The sequence below is a fragment of the Vombatus ursinus genome, unplaced genomic scaffold, assembly GCF_900497805.2.
Source record: "Vombatus ursinus unplaced genomic scaffold, bare-nosed wombat genome assembly UNPS02014861.1, whole genome shotgun sequence".
Taxonomy (NCBI): Eukaryota; Metazoa; Chordata; class Mammalia; order Diprotodontia; family Vombatidae; genus Vombatus; species Vombatus ursinus.
The window spans coordinates 7,961,743-7,980,544 of NW_020954639.1; the positions used below are offsets into that span (position 1 = coordinate 7,961,743).

Sequence of the window (18,802 nt, forward strand, 5' to 3'; positions counted from 1 at the left end):
AATTTTAGAGGAAAAGTAACTAAGACCTCAGGAGTCTGGGATTTACCCAAGATCACATTAATAGTGTCAGATGTAACATTTGAGCCCCAGGTTTCACATTCCATTGTCACTGCTCTTTCCACTGAACCATACAACCTATCCTGGTTCTATGATTGTATAGTTATAGTGAATTATTCATTCACAGTATTTTCCCTAAAGTAAGTTCCTGTTAACAGAGTCTCCCTAGATCTTCTAAACATCCACCTTTTTTTTTTTCCAAATTTCCATGAGAAAGTGTAATTATCAATCAATTAATAATAAGTACTTACTGTATGTCAGACACTGTGCTAAGCACCGGGGATACAAAAAAGCAATATAGCATCATAAACATTGAGCCGGAAATGTGGACATCACCAAAATGCTAGGCCCTGAAATAATGTTAAAATGTGATATATGAAGCTACTAAAGGAAAAAAATCACCTCTGCTACAGAAGTCTCAATAGTTCTTAATCTCCTTATTCAAAAAAAAAAGGCTAACAAATTCAGTCATCATTTCTTGTGTTTTAAATATTCATGATAAAGTGCTGCTCTTAGCTTAAGTCTCCTAGTAACCAAAGTTCACGACTCATAATTAACAGCAACAATAACACAGCGCGATTTGGTTTAGAAAATGCTTTCATACTATTGTTCTATAAAAAATGATGAGCAGGTGGATTTCAGAAAAACCTGAAAGGACTTACATGAACTGATGCTTAGTGAAGTGAGCAGAACCAGGAGAACACTGTACACAGTAACAGCAACATTGTGTGATGATCAGCTGTGATTGTCAAGCTCTTCTCAGCAATACAGTGATTCAAGATAATTCCAAAAGGCTCATGATGGAAAATGCTATCCATATCCAGAGAAAGAACTGTGGCATCTGAATGCAGATCAAAACATACTATTTTCACCTTTTTTTTTTCCCGATGGCTTTTCCCTTTTGTTTTGTTCTTCTTTCACTACATGATCAGTGTGGTAATATGTTTACATGATTGCGCATGTATAACCTATATCAGATTGCTTGCCAACTGGGGGAAGGGGGATAGGAGGAAGGGAGAAAAAATTTGGCACTCAAAATTTTATAAAAAAAATGAATGTTAAAAACTATCTTATTGTGTAATTTGAAAAAATAAAATACTATTTCCAAAAAAAAGAAAAAAAAGCAACACAAGAAAGCACTTTCATATCCATTATCTCATTTGTTCCTTTTACCAGTCCTATGAAGTAAGCAACTGACATATTATTATTCCCAATTTAAAAATGAGAACACTGAGATTAAAAAAAGATGCTTTTCCAAGGTCAAGTGGTTAATGAATGTTTTTAGTAAGTCTTAGCAGAACTAGGACTTAAAGGAAGTCTGTGTATATCTATATCATCTCTATCTATATTTATATCATATCTCTCTCTGTCTCTCCATCTCTCTGTCTCTCTCTCTCCTTACTGGTCCTTATAATGCATTATTTTCGAACGCTACCACTCTACCTTACCCCTGCCCTTCTGATCATGCCTCATAGTATATGATTGAAAAAAAAATCATCAATTAAGTGCTTACTATATTTTAAGTGCTGCTCTAAATGCTGGGAAAACAAATAGAAAAGTAAAGGACTAAGTCCATGGAGCTTGTATTCCAGTAATGAAAATAATACATACACATGATGTCCAGGCAGGGATAATTTAGTCTTGAAAGGGATGGTAAGAGAGGCCACGAGGGAGTATCTTGACACTCTCTAGTGTTGAACCATGTCAGGTTTATTGGATTTTGGTTCATAGTTCCAGAAAATGGAGGGAGGTGGAGAGAAAAGAAAGTGAACCTATATAGCAGTCAGGAAAGAGTGGCAGGGGTTCATGAAGAGGCTGTATAGGAGATCAGAATGATCAGAGTAAAGTGAAGCATGGCTTGTGCTTTCCTGAAATAGTATAACAACATATGCATCATGCCCGTGAGTCTACTACCTATCTGTTAAGGAAAGGGTGATATGTTCCATCGCCATCAGTGTTTCCCAATCAAGACTGGTCATTACAATGATTTGAGTTCTGATTTTTTTAACTTTTTTGCATTACATTTTTTAATTTATTAAATTTCACCACTTTATGTTTGTCATTATGCATACTGTTGAACTAGGGATTCTTATTCTATGTCTGGTCCTCATACTGTAATATCATGTTCTTTTCATGAGCAAGAGAGTTCTAGTAAGTCCCAAATTACTCTAGAGTTAAAGAAGAAGGCACAGCACATGTGTTTAAGAATATAGTCAATGCTGCCACTGGGTGGAACCATTTTCTCATCCAGCTCAGTGTTCTGTGGTATTTGTCTCTGGTTCCATATTATAATATATGCTACAGGAAGAAATGTTTATTCTCCATGACATTAAAGACCTGACGTAGTCTGATCCTGTCAGTATCCTTTTATGTCTCCATCATGAATAAATTTTTCCATACTTTTAGAGTCCATTTATATTTCTCCCTGGTACTACGCATTTTGGTTATTAGCTTCCATAAAGTTGGAAAAAGAACTGAACTTGTAGTCAGAAGTTATCCTTTAACCTCATCTTTCTCCATACTGGTAATGTGAATATAGAGATGCCATTTATGCTTCTGAGGCATTTCCTCATCTATCAAGTGGGGATGATAATAATTACAGTACCTACCTCATAAACATATTGTCTAAGTGTAGATTACAAAGTAGTTTCGCGGTGTTCTAGAATCTGCCTGTTCAATTTAAGCACACTACTGCACTAAAGCATATTTAAGCACACTACTCCTCGCCGTATTTTTTTCACCTTTGAAGTCTTTGTTTACATAACTCAAACTTGATTCAAAAAGTGCTATGACCTCCAACAAGGATATTAGCAATCATTTCCCGGTAACAGATCTCTCACTTGGTGGGAATTTTTTGACTGGGAAATCCCATAGCCAATGGTTTCCTCTACTGCACTGCAGGGAAAATTCAAGTTTAGTCATTGTATCCTTGCAGTATGCCCTGATTTTAGTTTCCTTCAGAATAATGAAAATTAGCTTTCAGTGCTTGGTATTCAATATTAAGTTCTGATTCCAAGAAATTTATAGGACTTATTAGTTGTACTGGGGGCATGAAAGAATATGTAAATTTTCTTATATGCAGAAGCACTTACTAATAATTAAATAGTATTCTACAGAATGCTACATCTCATCATCTAAATTAGTTCCTCTGCTAAAGAAGATACTATTCATGACTGTTCCCCAAAATGTGCTGCTCATATATATGACAAGAAAAAAACATAGACATGCTTACAAAGACCTCAGGGCCTAATTATGGTTCTGAAATAGGAAACAAAATCAGGCCTTTAGAGATGGAAGAGACCTTCTAAATCATTAAGTTAAATGCCTTCATTTTATCAATGAGTAGACTCTGATCCAAAGAGATCAAGTGACTTGTAAAAGATCACAAAGACAGAGTAGAAGAGAAATAATCAATGAGAAAAAATTAGGGAGAATATTGTAAAAGATGATTCTATGAGCATTTTTTCTTTTCTTCATAAATATTTTGAAAGGCACTATGAAGGACAAGATTGATTTCAGTAGGATTTTAATGTGTCTGTTTAATTGATTACGTTTGTTGGGTGCAAGTACCTAATAATGCACTCTAGTATGTACAGTTATTAGGACAACTTTCTGTTGTGATAGCCACCTTCCAATGGTTCTGTAGTCTTACAACTTGAGAAGAAGTAAGCAGAGAATGCTATATTATACAGGTATCTAAGATCTCTTAATAGCTAATTAGGACCAAATGAATCCCAATTATGGAAGTAACTTAGAAGATCTTATTTCTTGATTTTGTCTGATCTTTTAATTCATATTTTGTATTTGTGGAGTTTTGTATGTGCACTATCAAAACCAAACCAAAACAAAACAAAAACCAGTTGCAGTGTTAATTTGCAAGACCTGGTTTATTACAAGACACTTTTTGTTTCTTTTGGAATAGAAAGATGAAAACTACCGAAGCCTCCCACGGGATACTAGTAACTGGAATAACCAGTTTCAGAGAGATAATGCTCGCTCATCATTGAGTGCCAGTCATCCCATGGTGGACAAGTGGCTGGAAAGGCAAGAACAGGTAATAAATGTTATTATAGGTGTGTGAACATACACAGATACAAACTGTTATATTTATATATAATATCTTATTAGTTTGATAACTTACCCTATAGCTTTAAAATGTAGTACTTTTCCATTTGTCTTGGTGATACAAAAAAAATTGATTTTCAAAGAAACAAACTTTGTTTGAGAATTTGTTGTCAGCATGTAATATTTCAGTTTTATTAATAAATTCCAGAGGGAAATTATCACATAGATTTTGATTTCTCACCAGTCTAACTTACTCTTGTATACTGGTCAGTGGTGGGAAATAAATGGAATTCGGATTCTCTGCTATTCAAGGTGACTACTTGTCTAAGAGTTAATGTCTATTTTCAAGGCTGTGATGCTATCACTAAAAGTAGAAAGTGACTTTTTTTCTAATACCTGTCATTCATGCCAAATGTCTTATTTCTGAAGTAAGACATTAATAATATTGTTTTTAAAAATATTCTTGATTTTTCTTGAGGAGCCAGAGTTTTCATTGTATCTATAATCCACAAGAACAGAATATATAAATACTGAATATACAATATTGAAGTATCTTCCCCTTATTATGTAGTAAATTCTATTATTTATGAGAATATAGCTTGGGTTCCCTTTAAAAGAAACTTCTGGTTCATGAGTGTATTCGAATTATTCTTATTTTGAATTTGGATTAATGATTAGTATAGTAAAAAAAAATATGAGTGGTTTTCCTGTTTTACCTTGCCCTGTGCTTAGATCTATAACCATATCACTTCCCTTTCTATTATTACAAGTGTTGTTGTTTGTCCTTTGATCTCAATCTTGGAGCTGCTCTTCTCCCTTTAAGATAGCCTACTCGAGTGGGGCCATCATCCTTCTTGACTTCTGTCTTATTACAAATGACAGTTAAACTAAAGGAGTAGTTAACTTCTACTGTCATTATGATTTAAGTTTTATTCTGTTGAATTTTCTTAGGATAAATGTACTAACTGCACAATGGTAAGTTGTTAGAAAAGGGGAAATGTGTAGGTTATGGTTACAAAATGTAATGTTCTAGGTAACAAGATTTAAATCCATTTGGCACATTTATTTTACTTGTAGTTTTCAAACGCAGTCTTTTTCAGAATGATAATGCTTGTAATATTTTTTTTTAAAACCATTTCTCTCAGAAGCTCCAAATTTTGAAAATATGCCATATTTAATTATCTTTTGAAGGCATAACATAATTCACTACTGCAGTATTTCTTCTTTTGAGCAAATCTTGACCTAGTGCAGTTTCTGTTTGTAATTTGGTCATTAACAGAACAGTTATTCTAAGCAAAATGCACTAAATTAGGGCTTCATAATAAGCAAACCTTTCAAAAAGGCTATGGCCCTTAGTATTTGATTTTTCCTTTTTTAAAGTGATTTTCTCTGTATTTTTTTTCAAAATACATATTCTTATAGTTAAAGAAACATGTATTCACACCTTGTCACATAGTATTTAAATTATATTAGCTGACTGATTCCAAAACCTGAAAACATCTTATTTCTTTAGATTTTTTTTAAAATGATAATCCATTCATTAAATGTAATGCTAATGAGCCTATGTGTACCTGGAAGAGCAGGAGCTTTTGGTGATTTCATACCAGAGTAATTAATTAGACTGAAAACTCCTTAATAGGGCAGGAACGGCGGAAGGAAACTCATAATAAGGGGCCTGGAAAGAAGCAGAGCACTTCTGTATGTTGAGGGTAGCAGTGGAGTAGTTGGTTATATTGATGGTCATCTTCCATTTTTATCAGTAATCTAATTTTGGTTCCCCTGTCCTCCATCATGAACTGTTGTATAATATTTAAGTATGAAAAATATGTAGTTAGGAAATTTTTCAGTACATTTCTGGAGAAAGCTCCTCACTTTTTATCCCCTGGAATTTATCAATGCAAAACTGAGAGTCGTCTCTTTTTAATTGTGCCATTCAGATTGAAGGGGTCAGTGGACTCCAAGATGTTATATGCTTTCAGTGCTTGTGGTTCTACCCCCTTCCCCCATTTCCTGCTAGAGTGCTTGTCTCTAATTATTTTTCTTTTTGAAGACAGTTATGACTATATTATGACCATCATTACCAATAGGTATAAACACTAAGACTGAAAAGGACAATACACATTTAAACTGGAAAGGCTGTGTTAATAGGTCCTGTATGTGAGCCCAAGGTTTCTTACTCTTTGTGCAGGACTGAAATTGAAAGTCAGGTTGAATCTTCTTTCAGAATACTGGCCACTAATTTTCATTCTTATAGCAAAGGACAGCTTTTGGACCTGGCAAGAAATCTGGTAGTTTATGAAGGAGATGCCAAGTAGCCACTTGGGGAAAGTCCAATATGATTGTTAGAAAATGCATTTTTTTCTTCTTCCTTTCTCCCTCCCTCCTTCTCTTCCCTCCCCACCTCCCCCCTCACCCTCCCCCCTTCTTTCCTTCCCTCCTTCCCTCCCTGTTCTTTGGTCTATTGACTTTAGTTTACATTGGACATTACTGACTATACTAGTGACCAGAATCAGGTTATTCTCCCTGAAAGAGTTGACTGGGCATTTTTGAAAGAGTTTTCAGCTGCAAATGCTGTGACTTCTCCAGGTAAAATAGCAGGGTGCCCCAAGCATTGCTGAATATCCTCAAAGAAGTTAGACTAAATGACTTGCTGTCCAAGATACGAATAACAATGGAAAAACATGCTAGTGGATAAAACTGATTCCAGGAACTAAGAAATAACCAAAATTCTGACAATTTTTTGTATATTGGAAGCTCTTTGTGGGTTTGCATTCCATTTAATGATCCCCACACACTCAGCTCAGGAGTGGACCATCACTTATTGGCGGGTAACAGAGCATAACCAGACTTTGTTTATGTACCTCTGAAACTTTATTGTCTACTAAAGCCAACTAACGAATCCCACAGAAAGAGGAGGCAGCAAATTTATAATACTAAATTAGAGGAATTTAGTACTAGAAAAAGGAGGGACCTTTAGGGAAGTCTGGGACATCTGAGAGAATAAATGTTCAGTTAATTGGGAGCCTGCCTTTTTCAGTATGTCCTGCATGTTATCAGACCCTGTACTCAATTAGGAGGAGGACGTACAAGAGATGAAAGGATTTCCCCCTTTCTCTTTCCTTTGAGGTATGTTATAGGGGAATTACTGCTCTGACCATTAGAGGAAAATCCCTGTTTTAGCTTTGGGTCCTTCATGACAAAAATTCATTCTAATTGGCAAATGATGCTATAGAACTTAAACTGTGAAAATAATAGCCGTAAAGTCTTCACTGCCGAGTCTAAACACAACGTTGCTTTCCCTTCTACTTCCACTTCCCTTGGCTTAAGGAATGTTTTCATTAGCAAAAAGGTTAGTGTAACATTTCAGCTTTATGATTTCCAAGTCTCAGCACTCTATCCATGACACCAAGACAAAGCAGAGTGATTCAACAGGAGTGGTTGTAATCATACTTCACCTTTTATCATACAATTCTAAACTTTGGAATTGGAAGGTACCTCAATCCTTCCAATAATAGAAGCAATCATTTACTAAATGCCTGCTATGCACCTGGCAAGTGGTATGTCAGGCTTGGGGATACAAATAAAAGAAGTGAAATTCTCCTTTCCTCCCATGGAGCTTAAATTCTAAGTCTACTGATAGATATAGTTTATTTTCTTTTAAGAGACTTACTTGTTTTAAAAAACATCTCTTATTCTGTATACTTGGCTACTATTTCTCACCTTCCTCCTTTGTCTGCCCCTGTGCACCCTTTCTCCCATCGGTGAGTTCTTCCATGAACCTTTCTTTTGAGGAAGGGCCATACCATTCATCCTTCATTCTCTGTATTTCACAGCCATAACTTCTTCTACCCTTCCCCTCTTTTATGCTCCTTTTTATGTGTTGTCTTCCCCATTAGAATGTAACCCTCTTGAGGACAGAGACTGTCTTTTGCTTTGATCGTATTTGTATTCCCAGTACTTAGCGCAGTCCCTTTAACAGTGAATACTTAATAGATGCTTGTTGACTGACTTAAAATAAGTTATAAATGAATGTACTACTGAACTCTATTTTTCAAATATAATATAAACAGAGGCTACAAATATTTATTTTAAAACTGACCCTCTTGTCTTTTCCCTCATAGACATTACTACTTCAGGTTTCATTTGTGTTACAGAAGTAGAGCTTCCATTATTTATGTAGTTTGCAAAAGATCCACCTAATTCAGATGCTGCATGGAAAGAACACTGAACAATGGTGACAGTATTTCTATTCTATTCCACATCCTCCCCCTGCCTCCCGCCCCATTTGTGATATGAAATCGCACTTATTTTTCTCTTGAAATACCCTGAACAACTCTACTTTTTATGTGATGTCCAGATATTTGTCTCTCTCTACCCCGTTTTACTCAAACAGATAAAGCTTGGTGCCATCCAAGTTGAATGCTTTATAAATACATGATGAATTCTATTTATTCATCAGATTAAATTAAGAAAAAATGGATGTTGAAATGAATATTTTTGCATTTGAGAACATAGATCTGGTAGTTTTTTTTTAGATGAGACCTGTTTTTCACATGATAGATGCCTAAAATAATTAATTGATTTGGATAAAATAAAGCCTTTCATTTCACATTTGAAGTAAAAACTTGAATTAATATCAATGTTTTCCTTGCAAGTTAGATAGAGATGTTAATGGTATATTAAGGCAAATGCTTATTTTCTTTATTTAATAATAAAAAAGTCATCTGATTTGCGATGCACTGATAGAAACTCTTAAAGTATATAAGATGCTTATCTATCTTTTCGCACACCTTATCAGTTTTTTCCAAGTATTATGTCATTAGGTTATTTAGAGTTGGATGGAATTTTAAAGATAATTTATTATAATAGTCTCATTTCACAGATGAGGAAACTGAGGTTTTTGTGACACCTTTGTCTCATGGTCCTCTTCCTATCTGTCCAACTAACTTCTCAGTCTCCTTTGCTGTATCTTCATCCAAATTTCAGCTATACCTGTCACCATGGTTTTTCCCTTGAGCCTCTGTCCTGGGCCCTCTTTTCTTTTCCCTGTATCCTAATTATGTCAAACCCAAGTAAAGTCAGATTTCAGCAGGTGGCATTTGGACTTAGAAAAAATAAGTTAAGATAAGTTAACATTATCTATATTACATTGTATTTTAAAGTATTTTCTTAAACATTTTCCAATTACATTTTATTCCAGTTTAAGCTATGCTTTGGAGTTTGGCGGGCAGTCAGTGATACCTTTGCTCTAAACTCTTTCACTTTGTGATCTCATCAGCTCTCATGGATTCAGTTATCATCTCTACACTAATGATTCTCAGAGCTATTTGTTCAGCCCTAACTCTTCTCCATATCTTGAATCTCATATCACCAACTGCCTGTTAGACATCTTAAGCTGGATGTCATATAGAAATCTAAAAGTCAATATGTCCAAAATTGAACTCACTATCTTTCCCCCACAAGCCTTCCTTTCTTCCTAACTTCCCTATTACTACTGAGTACTGTTATCCTCCTAGTCATCCAGGTTTACAACCTAAATGTAATCTTTGACTTCTCACTGTCTCACCCCCCTATCCAATCTGTTGCCAGATTCTAATGATTTTTACCTTCATGATATCTCATATATGCTCCCTTCTCTCCTCTGACACCACCACCATGGTGTAGGTCCCCAACACTCCTAGATTATTTCAGTAGCCTGCTGGTTCATCTCCCTGCCCCAAGTTTCTTACTACACCAACCATCCTCCATATAACTGTCAAGTTAAACTGATCATGTTATCCTCTTTTTCAATAAAATTTTAGTTTCTCCCTATCATCTCCAGGATGAAATATAAAATCCTCCATTTGGCTTTCAAAACCTTTCACAACCTGGCCCCTTTATACCTTTCCCATCTCCGTACACCTTACTCCCCTCCACCTTCTCTGCCTTCCAGTAATACCAGCCTCCTTAACATTTATCCTTTCAGACAATTCATCTCCTAATTCTATGCATTTTTACTTTAAGTCCTTTGTGCCCAAAATGCTGTCCTTTGTATTCGCTTCCTGGTCTCCCTGGTTTCCTTCAAGTCTCAGCTAAAGTTTCACCTTCTACAGGGAACCTTTCCAAATCCTTTTTTAAAAATTTATTTTAATTTTAATTTATGGAATAAAGCAAGCATTTCTGTGACATAGTTTAATAAAAATGATGATTACACGTAAAACTGCAAATCTACTAAGTACAACTTGCTATTCCTTTTAAATATACAACAAAGTTATCATGTAAATTTCTTTTTTTCTTTTTCTCTTTTTTTCTTTTTTCATGCCCCCCCACCCTAGAGATGGCCACCATTAGATACAAATAGGTATAGATATATGTAAAATTATTTCTATACATTCTTCTACTTACCAGTTCTTTCTCTAGATGCAGATAGAGTCTTTCAAATTTGGTTATTCATAATAGTCAAAATGACTTATTTGTTCAGATGACCTGCCTATGTCAAATAATAAACATAAGAGCTGTGATGGTAAGGTATTCTCAATTCAACTGTAAGGCTCTTCTCACTGTACTATATATACCTCACCTCTCAACTATGTGGAATATTATGTTCTTCAGTTAAAAAAAAGGATATGAGACCAAAGTTATTGGACTTGAGGAAAAACTTTATAGAAGTGATTAGAATCCTGTCTGCCATTGTCTCTATGGGAAGGGTTGAAAGTCTTGTGCCAGTTCTCAAACATCAGCAGTTTACAGATTTGTGTTTTACCAAGCATAAGTTTGTCAGTTGCTGACATGGTGAAACTGTTTAAATGATAATCAGATGAAACATGGCATGGGTATATTAAAATTCAATTTAATACAAATGCTAAAGGACCATGATGTTCAGTGAGTACATCATCAGTCAAAATCAAATTGTTGACAATCTAGTGAGAAGAGAAATATCTACGATTAGGGCTTAGACTGTTTGCATACATAATAATTGATGAAAATCTCATGAAGCCTTCAGATTACACATGTACGCACTACTAAAATAAAAATCCCAGTGGAGATGAAAAGATTAAATCAATAAATAATGATGTTTCTTCTTCGAATTTAGTATTATCAAAATGCCTAACTGAAACTCTAGAGCCACCATTGAGTCTTGTAGCACAGAGTATTGCAAAGTATGTCAAAACCTCTTCTCCATATCTTGAATCTCATATCACCAACTGCCTGTTAGACATCTTAAGCTGGATGTCATATAGAAATCTAAAAGTCAATATGTCCAAAATTGAACTCACTATCTTTCCCCCACAAGCCTTCCTTTCTTCCTAACTTCCCTATTACTATTGAGTACTGTTATCCTCCTATGTTATCATCCAGGTTTACAACCTAAATGTAATCTTTGACTTCTCACTGTCTCACCCCCCTATCCAATCTGTTGCCAAATTCTAATGATTTTTACCTTCATGATATCTCATACATGCTCCCTTCTCTCATTTAAGTGTTTAAGTGCTTATCTGTTCTGTTCTTAGCTCTGCCAGGTGCTTGGATGATTATAAAGTTTTAGATAATGAATAACTCCTGTTTTTATATAGAATTGATAAGATTCAAATATGAATAACTAAATAATACATGATCTGTTCAATTCCTGACTCTGATGTGTGTTTATTGTGTGCTCCTAGTTAAGTCATTTAACTTCACAGTGCCCAGAGACAAATTTCTATGGTAATAGGTTTGTGGCTGTGTTACTTGTCTACATTATTGGAGGGAGTTTACATACTTGGAGGTCATTACAACAGTAGAAAGCACTTATGGGTGTAGGTTAAGGTAGAGAACATAAAATTACTTTAGAGAGTCATAAAGCAAAATGCTTGGTAATATCTGAGTGATCAAAGACTTTCTAGAGTAGTGGTTGAGTTGAGCTTTAAAATAAAATGGGTAGGAATTCAGTAAGAGGAGAGTTAAAAGGGACATGTTTGGGGTAAGAAGCAATATAAACAAAGGCATGGAAATAGATAAGTACATAGCACTTTTTTTTGAGGAGGGAAGCAGGTTGGTGAGAGACACAGAATAGATCCATTTGGCTATAGGATAGAGAGCATGGAAAGGATTAATATGATACAAGGCTGGAAATAAGGGAGTGGCACCATATTGTGAAACAATTTGAATATTAGGTAAGGTAGTTTGCTCTTTGCATACTAGAAGATAGGGAACCACTGAGAATTTTTGAGTATAAGTTTACCATAACCAGAGCTATGCATAAAAATGAGACTGGTATGTAGGGAAATGGGGAAAGACATAGTAAAGCTGAAAACACATCCAAAAAAAGCAGTAAGAAGCTACTAGACTGTAAGATCTTTGAGGGCAGAGATATGTCTTGCCCAAACGTGCATTTCTCCCATTGCCTTGAATAATACTATACGCACTCTAAGTGCAGTACATTTGGCCAGAAGACTATTGTAATAGTGAGTTTTCTTTTAAGACAAAATAAGTCTTGTACCTTGTATTTATATAATGCCTTCTGTTTTTCAAAACTATGAGTATCAGGAAATAGTTTTACATACAGAGAACACAAGTGCTTTGATTGGGCAAGTTCAATTGACTTGTTAGTGGAAGACATAGAATTTAAACTCAAGGTTTATCTACTCTTTGTTCTTTCTCTTAGAGTAAACCATATAGAGCTTCCAACTGATATTCTGATAAAAAGACTAGAAACCACTTGGAATGGTATTTTTAATTATAGAGAACAATTAAAATTTGGTTTTACCTTTCTCTGTCCTCAGAACTAATCAGAATTGATAGACTCAGGAATGAAGATTATAGATTTGTAGCTCAAAGGGACCATAAAAGCCATTGAATCCAAACCTATCCTTTTAGACTTTGAACCTAGCTTCTGTCCTTTAGAAGTACATTGCCAAAACAATGGACTGTGTTTTAGTTACTAGCTGAAAAAATTTAAAGCAACTCTCCAATGGCTTCCCTAGTAAAAATATGTAATAAAAAGCTTTTGTTTTTTAAAATTTGTACTTCATACTTAAAATACCTGATGTTTTTGGTCATGTAGATTTATTTTAAGTTCTTACATATTTTTAATTTTCTTACCAACTTTTAATTCAATTACTGTCTTGCTTCTGTGGCATCTTATCAAATTTTGAATAAAGATTAAATTTTTTTATCATATCTGGTTCTCCCAGAAGAAGAAAATTTGACACGAAAATGATGTTACTGTTCAGTCCTTAGCGTCTGTTTCTAGTTTCTGCTGTCTCTTTTATTTTCAGCAAACATCTTCATTTTTAATACACTCAAAGTGTTAAGAGTACCGTTTAGGGATGTTAAGATTCTTTACGAGATTTAGAATTGGACACTGGGCTTCTGTGTAGCTAACCAAAAATCAGAATCTTCCTGTGATATGAAAGGAAAGACAACACAACATTCTTCTTAGAACTGGCTTTCTTTGGAGTTGGGCTATCCATATCCTCTTTTTCCTTTTTTGGCTGACTTCATTTATTGTTTCTTTATCCTGTGGAACTAAAAGTTTGAAAGTCCCGGGGCGGTGAGGGACAGTTGTGTATATCAACCTTTATGGGGAATCAGGATGTGCTATTTTCTATCTCTGTGAATGGAACTGTTAGAATTTGAAATCAAGAAGTTCAGCATCTCTTTCTGTGGTTAGAGCTTGTACTCCATTTTTAGTTGAAGATGGGTTCTTATTCTTAGCTCATGTTTTTAGTGTCAGTTTTTTTTAAAGTAGGGAAAATCTTGAAGAAAATATTGTTCAGTTGTACATTTAAACATGCATACAAGGGGAAGAGATGCATTACACCATGTTTTCACTCCACTCCTAAATATTCAGGTATATCATTTGTATTGGAAGGTCTAGTCTTTACATATATGTCACACACAATGAACAATGGGACTACTGGGCTAAAAAAAAATTTGGTAAAATGAATCACATGAAAGTTTCCAGTCTCTGGTATGCAGTTTTCACTAATAATTTAATACAGTCTCGGGACAGAGATTGGGTCATTTCATAAAACATGTTATATTTGTCAGTCTCTTATACAGATTGGTATTCTTTTTTTTTTTTTGCAAAAAAAATTTAACTCGGGTTTTTGTTAGATTTCTTGAAAATGGTTCTTACAGAGTCCTAATGTGTTCTATCTTTGGTGCTAAGGAATTCAGCCCCAAATTTCAAACTGTATACACAAAGGGCTCTTTGTACTTGCTAATATTCTCTGTTAATTATATAAATGTGTGGGCAAATGTATTGCTTCTTCTTGGTATCTTACTTTCTTCTGGCATTCAGATAGCATTAAAATTGGGTTTTTCCTAATAGCTCAACAAATTAGCAACAATTAAATTTCTTGTAATGCATATGTAGTTTCATTAAAATGAGCACTTAGCTCACATTTCTTTTTTTAATTCATCAACAAATTCTATAAGGGTAAACAACATGAGTTAAGAGCCACGAATTCTGCTCCTAGCTCAGCCGCTAATTAGCTATGTAATCATGGGTAAGTCATTTAATGTCTCTGTGCCTCAGTTTCTTCATCTATAAAAAGTGTTTTTGTTTGTTTTTACTAAATTCTTTCTCGAGTTCCTTCCAACTCTTTCTTTGTCATACACTGCCTCATTACTTGACTAGTATTCCAATTACATTGACTCTTAAATTATGAACATAATTTTCTTAGTGCAATAGAAATAACATAGCATTTTAAGTCAGAAGTCCTGAGTTCCTTTTCCAGTTCTGCACCTTACTACTGGTGTGCTGTTATATTAGATATTTAACTTCTCTGAACTCAGTGTCCTTACCTGTAAAATTAATTAGTGGTTGGGCTAAATGATCTTCAAGGTCCTCTCTTGTTCCTCATCTGGGATCCTGTTTACTACTTATTTGGATACTAACCAAGCATATTAACTTTATCTTGCTCAGAAACCTTTAGTGAGTTTCCCCTTGACATTTTAAGCACTTCACTTTCTGACTTCACAATCAAGAAGCTTTTCCTGATTTTTCCAATATGAGCCCCACCTACTGATTAGCTCGTGGGCGTGCACACACAGACAATATGTATTTATCTGAAAACATGTTACATTCCTCTTAATATGCCCCTTGAAAACTGAGGGTGAAAAGGGCAGAAACTGTGATATGATGGTACTCCCCAACCCTCACTCCCAATCCCACCCAATACAAGCACAGTAGATACTTAACACTACTCTAATTAATTAGATTTTCAGTTTTCTTTGATGTGAATGTTAACTTGGATTATGTATGAAACTTGGAACACATATTGAGAGAATGAATTTGCTGTATAATATGATTTTTAAAACCATCACTTATTTAATTTAATTCAAATATTTTAAAGTCTGAAAGGTTTCTATGTTCAGATACCTTTTGAATACCTCACTATGCTGATAATTCTGGCCTCTAGCACCAATGCTTTCCATATATTTTTGTTATAATATAGCTGCATTTCCATCTTTTTTCTTCTTTGGTGACATTTCTGCCTCTTTTATAAACATAACCAAGATCATTGTGTCAAATGTGGTGACTCTATGTGGTCCTTAATAATGAAAACATATTGTTATAAGAATCTCTGCAGAACTTTTCCTTCCCCCCCACCCATTTGTCAATATGAAACCCAGGTTATTAAAGTCTTTGTGTACATGTTTTTACTTCTACGAGTTTGTAAATCTCTTTGGGAAGAAGGTTCGTTTTATATATATTTTTTCCACAATGGCTTGAATATAATGGGCTTCCCAATTCATTTTGTGGAGAGGGATAGGGAACTCTGTACTTGTGCTTTTGTATGTGTACTGGAAATCACCTCTACTTATTTGTAAGTTTTAGTCTTAGAAGGGGCAGGTAGAGAGTACCAGGCCTAGAGTCAGGTAAACTCCTCTTCCTGAATTCAAATCCTGCCTCAGATACTTTACTTGCTGTGTGACCCTGGGTAAGTCACTTAACCCTGTCTGCCTCAGTTTCCTCATCTGTAAAAGGAGCTGAAGAAGGAATTGGCAAACCACTCCAGTGTCTTTGCAAAGAAAATTTAAAAATGGAGTCACAAATGACTGAACACCAACAACAATCATAATTGGTTTTGTAGAGATTTATATAATGTTTCTCCCCTTCCCAAATGTTTGCCAAAGAATCTTAGAGAATTTCCTGCAGCATTGTGAGCTTAAGGAACTCTCTCCCATGATCACATTAACTGGTGTCAGAGGCAGGACTAGAACCCAGGTCTGTGACTGTGAGTCTTGTCCTCAAACCATTTAGGTCGTCCTGCCTCTCTATAAGAAAGCACTTAATAAATGTTGATTGAATCACGGTTGAAATGTTTATTCCTTTGTGTGGAGCTCCAATGCATAATCATGTTTGCATTCCATATAGTTGTTCCTGACCAGCATAAATTATAGACTCAAAGGTGCAGGTTAATCGGAGGTAAATCAATAGGCCAGATGCTATTGAATCTAAGAGCAAGACCATTTATATAATAAAGCAAATTATCTTAACACTCATACAGTCACTATACATTTGAGTCCCTATCACGCTATTAAAGGGTAGCTCAGTGCCCAGTCTTATTATTTTAAAACGATTCCTGGCTTCATTAGTCGGAGATGGAGAAGAGAGATACTTAAAGAAAACCCTTCAAATCAGGTTAAACCAATGGTCACATTTGGGGAAGAGTAAAACTTGATCAATGTTACTGTGGAGAATCCTTTCTACAGTGTGAATTGCTGTTTATTTGTTAATCATTTCTGACCTTTCTGTTAAAATGTCTTATGACAGGATATGTATTTAAAGTGTTTAGTGAGGGAGTTGTCAATTTACCCTGACACTCATAGATTCTATGAAATAATGATTTGTGTTGTGCCATTATTGGGAGCAGTATCAGTGACAGTATCAAAACACAAGCTCTCTTTGCAAGATTCATGGTATAGAAGTAATGAGAAGAAGAGTGCAAGACCTGAGAACTGTGTATTGAGTTTAAAGGCAGAAACTAAGCTGTCCTCTGTGATGAGAATGTGCTCTGCCCCTAGAGACTAGGGGACAATAGTTCTAGTTCTAGGTTCTTGAGTCCCTGATTTCTTTTAAAGGTCACCTCAAAAGCCACCTTCTAAAAAAACCCTCTGTGATCCCCTTAGCTTCTAGTGCTTCTTCTCTCCCAAATTTACATACATAAGTACATGTAGTCTCCCTTCATTTAAAGGAAACCCATTTAATTTTTTTTTCATCTTTCTATCTGTACCCCTTAACACAGTACCTGACACATAGTAAGTTGGTTAATTTGTTATTCTGTCATTTCAGTTGTGCCTAACTCTTCATGACTCCATTTGGTGTTTTCTTGGCTGAGATACTGGAATGGTTTGCCATTTCCTTCTCCAGTTCATTTTATAGATGAGGAAACAGAGGCAAAGAGGGTTAAGTGACTTGCCCAGGGTCACACAGGTAGGAAGTGTCTGAGGCCAGATTTGAACTCATCCAGATAAGTCTTCCTGACTCCAAGCCCAACACTTTATCCACTGCACCACCCAGCTGCCAATATGCTTAATAAAGGCTTGTTGATTGAGGAACCCTGTAATAAGGGGGAAAAAATAGAGACATTTCTAGATTATTTTACAATCTGCTAGTCTAAAATATTTTCAGATTAGAACTATCATTTATAGATTATAAGTATTCTGGTCTCCTCTTTGCAGGGAAGGTAATTGAATGCAACATTTAGCCAGGTTGCATAACCTGTGCGTAGTTACTGTTAAGCCAATAGTTTAAAAACAACAACAACAGTAATAGCATTAGATTTCTTTCAAAGTCACCATTTCTACACCTCTATGTAGAATATTTCCTCACAATGTTCTGAATTCTTTTAATATGATACAAAAAATATGTGGATAGTGTTAGAATTGCTGTGTGACTTCATTGACCTCTCTTTCCCCACCCCCTTAACCCGCAATGACAGCCTTCAAGTGGAGGTTATGTGACCATTTATCAGGATATTTTGGGGATACTAATGCTTTAAACTGCGATTGGACTATATGATCTCTAAAGTACCTTCCAAACCTATGATGATATACAAAAATAAAACTTTAGAATAATGATATTTTGCAAAGTTCACTTTCAGAGGTTAATCACTCTTTCATGAAAGTTATTAATCTACTTATTTGTTGAGCCATCATTTATAGCTGCTGTTTGGTTTTGTGGAGTTCAAAGAGAGGTCTTTGTATGTATTACTGTGAAAATAAACTATTCTTTCTACTGCTTAAGGGGCCTCAAGAAGAGTTCATTGCCTTCATATGTTATCACATATTGGCATCTATTTTCTTTCCCTTTGGAAGTAAATTTCATTCCATAATGGAAAAACAGACCTTGTGTATTCACATATTTAGTATTTCAAATTGTAAATAAAATAAGGTTTTTTGAAGTCATTTCCCTTATCAAATTGCATTGATCTGAATCTTGAGTAGTTATACATATTTCACGTAAGTGGATAATTGAAACTTGTAAAAATTATTTTGTGATCCTAATTATTTCCAAATAAGAACATTCTTTATTATTATTATTGTTGCCAGATATAACATTCTTGCTTAAGGGAATCATGATAAAATTCTTTTGTCTCCTTATGAAAATGATGACCCATGTTGTTGTAGGGTGTGTGATGATTTTGGGCTGTGCCTCATCCCTGTCAATATTGGTAATGGAACTTGCAGCATCTCCTACACAGTTTTC

The 18,802-nt window shown here is 35.0% G+C and overlaps 1 protein-coding gene across 1 annotated transcript in view; it reads left to right on the top strand.

Annotated features, from left to right (window-relative positions):
• Positions 1-18,802, top strand: part of PARD3 (par-3 family cell polarity regulator) — a 659,823-nt gene that overhangs the window by 338,889 nt on the left and 302,132 nt on the right. Inside the window, exon 5 of the mRNA XM_027841563.1 lies at positions 3,980-4,111. Within this exon, the coding sequence (XP_027697364.1) occupies positions 3,980-4,111 (132 nt within the window). The remainder of the gene's footprint in view (positions 1-3,979; positions 4,112-18,802) is intronic.